General features: G+C 53.3%; 1 protein-coding gene across 1 annotated transcript in view; it reads left to right on the forward strand.

Annotated features, from left to right (window-relative positions):
* Positions 1–9,447, forward strand: part of LOC135545163 (NEDD4-binding protein 3-A-like) — a 27,139-nt gene extending 17,692 nt beyond the window's left edge. The window contains 3 exon segments of the mRNA XM_064972796.1: positions 3,514–3,769; positions 9,042–9,394; positions 9,397–9,447. Coding sequence (XP_064828868.1) covers positions 3,514–3,769; positions 9,042–9,394; positions 9,397–9,447 — 660 coding nt within the window.
* The last annotated feature ends 633 nt before the right edge of the window (positions 9,448–10,080 follow it).

Below are 10,080 nucleotides of genomic sequence, written 5' to 3' on the forward strand. Positions count from 1 at the left end.
GGGGAAGGTGAGGAGGTGGGGGATGGAGTGGGGAAGGTGAAGAGGTGGGGGGATGGAGTGGGGAAGGTGAGGAGGTGGGGGGGTGGAGTGGGGAAGGTGAGGAGGTAGGGGATGGAGTGGGGAAGGTGAGGAGGTGGGGGATGGAGTGGGGAAGGTGAGGAGGTGGGGGATGGAGTGGGGAAGGTGAGGAGGTGGGGGATGGAGTGGGGAAGGTGAGGAAGTGGGGGATGGAGTGGAGAAGGTGAGGGGTGGGGGATGGAGTGGAGAAGGTGAGGAGGTGGGGGATGGTGTGGGGAAGGTGAGGAGGTGGGGGATGGAGTGGGGAAGGTGAGGAGGTGGGGGGATGGAGTGGGGAAGGTGAGGAGGTGGGGGGATGGAGTGGGGAAGGTGAGGAGGTGGGGGGATGGAGTGGAGAAGGTGAGGAGGTGGGGGATGGAGTGGAGAAGGTGAGGAGGTGGGGGATGGAGTGGGGAAGGTGAGGGGGTACGGGGACGGAGTGGGGAAGGTGAGGAGGTGGGGGGATGGAGTGGGGAAGGTGAGGAGGTAGGGGATGGAGTGGGGAAGGTGAGGAGGTGGGGGATGGAGTGGGGAAGGTGAGGAGGTGGGGGATGGAGTGGGGAAGGTGAGGAGGTGGGGGATGGAGTGGGGAAGGTGAGGAAGTGGGGGATGGAGTGGAGAAGGTGAGGGGTGGGGGATGGAGTGGAGAAGGTGAGGAGGTGGGGGATGGTGTGGGGAAGGTGAGGAGGTGGGGGATGGAGTGGGGAAGGTGAGGAGGTGGGGGGATGGAGTGGGGAAGGTGAGGAGGTGGGGGATGGAGTGGGGAAGGTGAGGAGGTGGGGGATGGTGTGGGGAAGGTGAAGAGGTGGGGGGATGGAGTGGGGAAGGTGAGGAGGTGGGGGTGGAGTGGGGAAGGTGAGGAGGTGGGGGGAAGGTGAGGAGGTGGGGGGATGGAGTGGGGAAGGTGGGGGTGGAGGATGGAGTGGGGAAGGTGAGGAGGTGGGGGATGGAGTGGGGAAGGTGAGGAGGTGGGGGATGGAGTGGGGAAGGTGAGGGGGTGGGGGATGGAGTGGGGAAGGTGAGGAGGTGGGGGGATGGAGTGGGGAAGGTGAGGAGGTGGGGGGATGGAGTGGGGAAGGTGAGGAGGTGGGGGATGGAGTGGAGAAGGTGAGGAGGTGGGGGATGGAGTGGAGAAGGTGAGGAGGTGGGGGATGGAGTGGAGAAGGTGAGGAGGTGGGGGATGGAGTGGAGAAGGTGAGGAGGTGGGGGATGGAGTTGGGAAGGTGAGGGGGTACGGGGACGGAGTGGGGAAGGTGAGGGGGTGGGGGATGGAGTGGAGAAGGTGAGGAGGTGGGGGATGGAGTGGGGAAGGTGAGGGGGTACGAGGGACGGAGTGGGGAAGGTGAGGAGGTGGGGGGATGGAGTGGGGAAGGTGAGGAGGTGGGGGATGGAGTGGGGAAGGTGAGGAGGTGGGGGATGGAGTGGGGAAGGTGAGGAGGTGGTGGGGGAAGGTGAGGAGGTGGGGGATGGAGTGGGGAAGGTGAGGAGGTGGGGGATGGAGTGGGGAAGGTGAGGAGGTGGGGGATGGAGTGGGGAAGGTGAGGAGGTGGGGCGATGGTGTGGGGAAGGTGAAGAGGTGGGGGATGGAGTGGGGAAGGTGAGGAGGTGGGGGGGTGGAGTGGGGAAGGGAAGGTGAGGAGGTGGGGGGAAGGTGAGGAGGTGGGGGGATGGAGTGGGGAAGGTGAGGGGGTGGAGGATGGAGTGGGGAAGGTGAGGAGGTGGGGGATGGAGTGGGGAAGGTGAGGAGGTGGGGGGGATGGAGTGGAGAAGGTGAGGAGGTGGGGGATGGAGTGGAGAAGGTGAGGAGGTGGGGGATGGAGTGGAGAAGGTGAGGAGGTGGGGGATGGAGTGGGGAAGGTGAGGAGGTGGGGGATGAAGTGGAGAAGGTGAGGAGGTGGGGGATGGAGTGGGGAAGGTGAGGGGGTACGAGGACGGAGTGGGGAAGGTGAGGAGGTGGGGGGATGGAGTGGGGAAGGTGAGGAGGTGGGGGATGGAGTGGGGAAGGTGAGGAGGTGGGGGATGGAGTGGGGAAGGTGAGGAGTTGGGGGATGGAGTGGGGAAGGTGAGGTGGGGGGATGGAGTGGGGAAGGTGAGGAGGTGGGGGATGAAGTGGAGAAGGTGAGGAGGTGGGGGATGGAGTGGGGAAGGTGAGGGGGTACGGGGACGGAGTGGGGAAGGTGAGGAGGTGGGGGGATGGAGTTGGGAAGGTGAGGAGGTGGGGGATGGAGTGGGGAAGGTGAGGGGGTTGGAGGACGGAGTGGGGATGGTGAAGGGGTATGAGGATGGAGTGGGGAAAGTGAGGGGGTTAGAGGACGGAGGGGGAAGGTGAGGGGGTTAGAGGACGGAGTGGGGATGGTGAAGGGGTACGAGGATGGAGTGGGGAAGGTGAGGGGGTACGGGGACGGAGTGGGGATGGTGAGGGTGTACGAGGATGGAGTGGGGAAGGTGAGGGGGTACGAGGACGGAGTGGGGATGGTGAGGGTGTACGAGGATGGAGTGGGGATGGTGAAGGGGTACGAGGATGGAGTGGGGAAGGTGAGGGGGTACGAGGACGGAGTGGGGATGGTGAGAGTGTACGAGGATGGAGTGGGGAAGGTGAGGGGGTACGAGGACGGAGTGGGGATGGTGAGGGTGTACGAGGATGGAGTGGGGTAGGTGAGGGGGTACGGGGACGGAGTGGGGATGGTGAGGGTGTACGAGGATGGAGTGGGGATGGTGAAGGGGTACGAGGATGGAGTGGGGAAGGTGAGGGGGTACGGGGACGGAGTGGGGAAGGTGAGGAGGTGGGGGATGGAGTGGGGATTGTGAGGGGGTACGAGGATGGAGTGGGGAAGGTGAGGGGGTTAGAGGACGGAGTGGGGAAGGTGAGGGGGTTAGAGGACGGAGTGGGGATGGTGAGGGGGTGGGACGGAGTGGGGAAGGTGAGGAGGTGGGGGATGGAGTGGGGATTGTGAGGGGGTACGGGACGGAGTGGGGAAGGTGAGGAGGTGGGGGATGGAGTGGGGATTGTGAGGGGGTACGAGGATGGAGTGGGGAAGGTGAGGGGGTTAGAGGACGGAGTGGGGAAGGTGGGGGGGTTAGAGGGACGGAGTGGGGATGGTGAGGGGGTACGGGGACGGAGTGGGGAAGGTGAGGAGGTGGGGGATGGAGTGGGGATTGTGAGGGGGTACGAGGATGGAGTGGGGAAGGTGAGGGGGTTAGAGGACGGAGTGGGGAAGGTGAGGGGGTTAGAGGACGGAGTGGGGAAGGTGAGGGGGTACGAGGACGGAGGGGGGAAGGTGAGGGGGTTAGAGGACGGAGTGGGGAAGGTGAGGGGGTACGAGGACAGAGGGGGGAAGGTGAGGGGGTACGTGGACGGAGGGCAGGCATAGAGAGAGGATTTGACTGAGGGATGCTGGTGAAGAGCAGGGATTATTTATCATACTCTTTCACCACCCCTCCCTCCTTACCTTTCAGGTGTGTCAGAAGTCAGGTGAGATCTCGTTGTTGAAGCAACAGCTGCGTGATTCCCAGGCGGAGGTGACCAGCAAGCTGTCAGAGCTGTTCCAGCTGAAGACCCAGCTGAGAGAGACCAGAGGAGAGCTGCAGAGCCGTGATGGACAGATAGACACGCTGCAGACAGCCCTACATGGTGCGCAACCACGACGACAGGGGAAAGGGGGAGCGGAGGAGAGTGGGACACTAGGGTCTCGAGGATCAGGAGGGGCATCAGGTATAGATATTTGTTTATTTAACCTTTATTTAACCAGGAAAGGCCCATTGTGACCCACAGTCTCTTTTTGAAGGGAGACCTGGCCAAGACGGCAGCAACAATCAATACATTACAGAATTAAAACATACAACAACATGATCCAGCCCCAAAAAATAATTTACAGTCCTCCTTAACAGTCTCCCATCAATATTTTAAATTAATTCAGTGGCACTAATATATCTAGATGAAGTATGGATTGTACACTATTCCATGCCTCTGGTGCACAAGAAAATAAGGCAGTCTTGCCTAATACCTTGAATGTCCTGGAAACTTTAAGTAGCAACACCTAGCAGACCATGTAACTGCTGGTGGTGAAGGAGACCAGACTACAGAGGTAAAGAGGGAGTTTACCTGCTGGTGGGGAAGGAGACCAGACTACAGAGGTAAAGAGGGAGTTTACCTGCTGGTGGGGAAGGAGACCAGACTACAGAGGTAAAGAGGGAGTTTACCTGCTGGTGGTGAAGGAGACCAGACTATAGAGGTAAAGAGGGAGTTTACCTGCTGGTGGTGAAGGAGACCAGACTACAGAGGTAAAGAGGGAGTTTACCTGCTGGTGGGGAAGGAGACCAGACTATAGAGGTAAAGAGGGAGTTTACCTGCTGGTGGGGAAGGAGACCAGACTACAGAGGTAAAGAGGGAGTTTACCTGCTGGTGGTGAAGGAGACCAGACTATAGAGGTAAAGAGGGAGTTTACCTGCTGGTGGTGAAGGAGACCAGACTACAGAGGTAAAGAGGGAGTTTAACTGCTGGTGGGGAAGGAGACCAGACTACAGAGGTAAAGAGGGAGTTTACCTGCTGGTGGTAAAGGAGACCAGACTACAGAGGTAAAGAGGGAGTTTACCTGCTGGTGGTGAAGAAGACCAGACTACAGAGTTAAAGAGGGAGTTTACCTGCTGGTGGTGAAGGAGACCAGACTACAGAGGTAAAGAGGGAGTTTACCTGTTGGTGTTGAAGGAGACCAGACTACAGAGTTAAAGAGGGAGTTTACCCAAAAGGGCTTTGTAGATGAACACGTACAAATGTATCTTTCTGCACATATAAAGTGAGGTCCAACCTTCCATTTGGTACAAGGTGCAATGGTGGGTGAGTGACTTGGCATCTGTAATAAAGTGCAAGGTTGCATGATAAACAGAGTCCAGTCTCTGTTAGACAGAGGAGGCTGCATGATAAACAGAGTCCAGTCCCTGTAAGACAGAGGAGGCTGCATGATAAACAGAGTCCAGTCTCTGTAAGACAGAGGAGGCTGCATGATAAACAGAGTCCAGTCTCTGTAAGACAGAGGAGGCTGCATGATAAACAGAGTCCAGTCTCTGTAAGACAGAGGAGGCTGCATGATAAACAGACTCCAGTCTCTGTACGACAGAGGTTACATGCATATACAACAAGTCACCATAATCAATAACAGACAAAAGTGGCCTGAACAAGCTTCTTTCTAACCAGAAGCGGGAAGCAAGCCTTATTACGAAAATAAAATCCCAATTTCAATTTGTGGTTCTCTGTAGCTCAATCACTACAGCATGGCGCTTGCACCGGCAGGGTTGTCGGTTGGATTCCTGGGGCCACACATACGTTAATGTATTCAGCATGACTGCTAGTCTCTTTGGATTAAAGCATCTGTTCAATGGCATATGTTATGTTTGATTGTTATATATTTGTGAGACTAATCAAATCAATCAAATTTTATTTGTCACATACACATGGTTAGCAGATGTTAATGCGAGTGTAGCGAAATGCTTGTGCTTCTAGTTCCGACAATGCAGTAATAACCAACAAGTAATCTAACTAACAATTCCTAAACTACTGTCTTATACACAGTGTAAGGGGATAAAGAATATGTACATAAGGATATATGAATGAGTGATGGTACAGAGCAGCATAGGCAAGATACAGTAGATGGTATCGAGTACAGTATATACATATGAGATGAGTATGTAAACAAAGTGGCATAGTTAAAGTGGCTAGTGATACATGTATTACATAAGGATGCAGTCGATGATATAGAGTACAGTATATACGTATGCATATGAGATGAATATTGTAGGGTAAGTAACATTATATAAGGTAGCATTGTTTAAAGTGGCTAGTGATATATTTACATAATTTCCCGTCAATTCCCATTATTAAAGTGGCTGGAGTTGAGTCAGTGTCAGTGTGTTGGCAGCAGCCACTCAATGTTAGTGGTGGCTGTTTAACAGTCTGATGGCCTTGAGATAGAAGCTGTTTTTCAGTCTCTCGGTCCCAGCTTTGATGCACCTGTACTGACCTCGCCTTCTGGATGATAGCGGGGTGAACAGGCAGTGGCTCGGGTGGTTGATGTCCTTGATGATCTTTATGGCCTTCCTGTAACACCGGGTGGTGTAGGTGTCCTGGAGGGCAGGTAGTTTGCCCCCGGTGATGCGTTGTGCAGACCTCACTACCCTCTGGAGAGCCTTACGGTTGAGGGCGGAGCAGTTGCCGTACCAGGTGGTGATACAGCCCGCCAGGATGCTCTCGATTGTGCATCTGTAGAAGTTTGTGAGTGCTTTTGGTGATAAGCCGAATTTCTTCAGCCTCCTGAGGTTGAAGAGGCGCTGCTGCGCCTTCTTCACGATGCTGTCTGTGTGAGTGGACCAATTCAGTTTGTCTGTGATGTGTATGCCGAGGAACTTAAAACTTGCTACTCTCTCCACTACTGTTCCATCGATGTGGATAGGGGGGTGTTCCCTCTACTGTTTCCTGAAGTCCACAATCATCTCCTTAGTTTTGTTGACATTGAGTGTGAGGTTATTTTCCTGACACCACACTCCGAGGGCCCTCACCTCCTCCCTGTAGGCCGTCTCGTCGTTGTTGGTAATCAAGCCTACCACTGTTGTGTCGTCCGCAAACTTGATGATTGAGTTGGAGGCATGCGTGGCCACGCAGTCGTGGGTGAACAGGGAGTACAGGAGAGGGCTCAGAACGCACCCTTGTGGGGCCCCAGTGTTGAGGATCAGCGGGGAGGAGATGTTGTTACCTACCCTCATCACCTGGGGGCGGCCTGTCAGGAAGTCCAGTACCCAGCTGCACAGGGCGGGGTCGAGATCCAGGGTCTCGAGCTTGATGACGAGCTTGGAGGGTACTATGGTGTTGAATGCCGAGCTGTAGTCGATGAACAGCATTCTCACATAGGTATTCCTCTTGTCCAGATGGGTTAGGGCAGTGTGCAGTGTGGTTGAGATTGCATCGTCTGTGGACCTATTTGAGCGGTAAAGCAAATTGGAGTGGGTCTAGGGTGTCAGGTAGGGTGGAGGTGATATGGTCCTTGACTAGTCTCTCAAAGCACCTCATGATGACGGAAGTGAGTGCTACGGGGCGGTAGTCGTTTAGCTCAGTTACCTTAGCTTTCTTGGGAACAGGAACAATAGTGGCCCTCTTGAAGCATGTGGGAACAGCAGACTGGTATAGGGATTGATTGAATATGTCCGTAAACACACCAGCCAGTTGGTCTGCGCATGCTCTGAGGGCGCGGCTGGGGATGCCGTCTGGGCCTGCAGCCTTGCGAGGGTTAACACGTTTAAATGTTTTACTCACCTCGGCTGCAGTGAAGGAGAGACCGCATTTTTCCGTTGCAGGCAGTGTCAGTGGCACTGTATTGTCCTCAAAGCGGGCAAAAAAGTTATTTAGTCTGCCTGGGAGCAAGACATCCTGGTCCGTGACTGGGCTGGATTTCTTCCTGTAGTCCGTGATTGACTGTAGACCCTGCCACATGCCTCTTGTGTCTGAGCCGTTGAATTGGGATTCTACTTTGTCTCTGTACTGACGCTTAGCTTGTTTGATAGCCTTACGGAGGGAATAGCTGCATTGTTTGTATTCAGTCATGTTACCAGACACCTTGCCCTGATTGAAAGCAGTGGTTCGCTCTTTCAGTTTCACGCGAATGCTGCCATCAATCCAAGGTTTCTGGTTAGGGAATGTTTTAATCGTTGCTATGGGAACGACATCTTCAACGCACGTTCTAATGAACTCGCACACCGAATCAGCGTATTCGTCAATATTGTTATTTGATGCAATACGAAACATGTCCCAGTCCACGTGATGGAAGCAGTCTTGGAGTGTGGAGTCAGCTTGGTCGGACCAGCGTTGGACAGACCTCAGCGTGGGAGCTTCTTTTTTTAGCTTTTGTCTGTAGGCAGGTATCAGCAAAATGGAGTCGTGGTCAGCTTTTCCGAAAGGGGCGGGGCAGGGCCTTATATGCGTCGCGGAAGTTAGAGTAACAGTGATCCAAGGTTTTCCGCCCCTGGTTGCGCAATCGATATGCTGATAAAATTTAGGAGTCTTGTTTTCAGATTAGCCTTGTTAAAATCCCCAACAACAATGAGTGCAGCCTCCGGATAAATGGTTTCCAGTTTGCAAAGAGTTAAATAAAGTTCGTTCAGAGCCATCAATGTGTCTGCTTGGGGGGGGATATATACGGCTGTGATTATAATCGAAGAGAATTCTCTTGGTAGATAATGCGGATTACATTTGATTGTGAGGAATTCTAAATCAGGTGAACAGAAGGATTTGAGTTCCTGTATGTTTCTTTCATCGCACCATGCCTCGTTAGCCATAAGGCATACACCCCCACCCCTCTTCTTACCAGAAAGGTGTTTGTTTCTGTCGGCGCGATGCGTGGAGAAACCCGTTGGCTGCACCGCTTCGGATAGCGTCTCTCCAGTGAGCCATGTTTCCGTGAAGCACAGAACGTTACAGTCTCTGATGTCCCTCTGGAATGCTACCCTTGCTCGGATTTCATCAACCTTGTTGTCAAGAGACTGGACATTGGCAAGAAGAATGCTAGGAAGTGGGGCACGATGTGCCCGTCTCCGTAGTCTGACCAGAAGACCGCCTCGTTTCCCTCTTTTTGGTCGTTTTGGGTCGCTGCATGCGATCCATTCCGTTGTCCTGTTTGTAAGGCAGAACACAGGATCCGCGTCGCGAAAAACATATTCTTGGTCGTACTGATGGTGAGTTGACGCTGATCTTATATACAGTAGTTCTTCTCGACTGTATGTAATGAAACCTAAGATGACCTGGGGTACTAATGTAAGAAATAACACGTTAAAAAAATATAAAAAAACTGCATAGTTTCCTAGGAACGCGAAGCGAGGCGGCCATCTCTGTCGGCGCCGGAAGTCTGTGTTGGCTAATTGGTGATCATCAAAATGTCTGTCTCTCTTTCTCTCTCTCCGCCCCCCTCTCTTTCTCTTCCTACTCCCCCTCTCTTTATCTCCAGGCTCTACAGAGGAGCGTCTGCGAGCAGAGCTGTTGTTAGAGCGTTGTCAGAGCCAGGTCCAGGCTACGGCCTTCGAGCAGGAGAGACAGACGTGGCAGACAGAGAAGGAGAAAGTCATCTGCTACCAGAGAGAGCTGCAGGCCAGCTACCTGGACATGTACCACCACAACCAACTACTGGAGAGAGAACTATACCAGCTCAGAGGAGGAGGAACGCTGGAGAGGGAACTGCAAGATGTGAGGGGAGGAAGAGGAGAGATGGGAGATTACAGTAACGAGTCACTGGAAAGGGAAGTGCAGGAGGTTAGGAGAGGAAGAGGAGGAGGAGAGAGAGAAAGAGGAGAGGAAGACAGTAAACCTCCCCTGGTCTTCCCTGGATAGAGAGGATAGAATCGTCTGAGATTTGACTGAGTGGACACTATAAGGGGGGGGGCATTCCAAACCAATCACTCGCCCCCTCTTCCTATCTCCTTGATGAAGAGTCAGGCTTCTTACAGACTTGAAAAGACAGGAGGGCCCCAATCCAAACCAAATCCTCACCCTTCATCTCCATGTCCTTGTGGAGGTCCCAATTCCAAAACAACTCTGCACTCCTGCACTCCTTGACCTGTATGCACTAGACTGAATAGTGTGCATGTATAATCAACAATACAATGATACACCCTCTCTGGTACTGTTTATTGGAGGTTCCACTTCCTGTTTCAAGCCTGCAATCAATGATAACTTCCTGTTTCAGTCCACAAATCAATGACAGCGTATTAGAGTCGAGAACACTGTACATTCGATCAAGCACGACCATGACCAAACCTCACTTTAGAGGGCTGCTTGTATGTACAAATGATAATGATAATAATAATAATAGCCTATTTGTAAATGTTACTTAATCTAATTTAGTTCTGTGTGTATGTAATCAACCAGTGTGTTCCTCACAGCCGTTCTGTGGGCTCGTTGAAGTTCAGACACTGACTGGGGTAAAGTAAGGGTAGGCTGTGTCTCAAATAGTACCCTGTATAGTACACTACTTTTGACCAGGGTTCTGT

The sequence above is a fragment of the Oncorhynchus masou genome, chromosome 9 (genome assembly GCF_036934945.1).
Source record: "Oncorhynchus masou masou isolate Uvic2021 chromosome 9, UVic_Omas_1.1, whole genome shotgun sequence".
NCBI classification, from domain to species: Eukaryota; Metazoa; Chordata; class Actinopteri; order Salmoniformes; family Salmonidae; genus Oncorhynchus; species Oncorhynchus masou.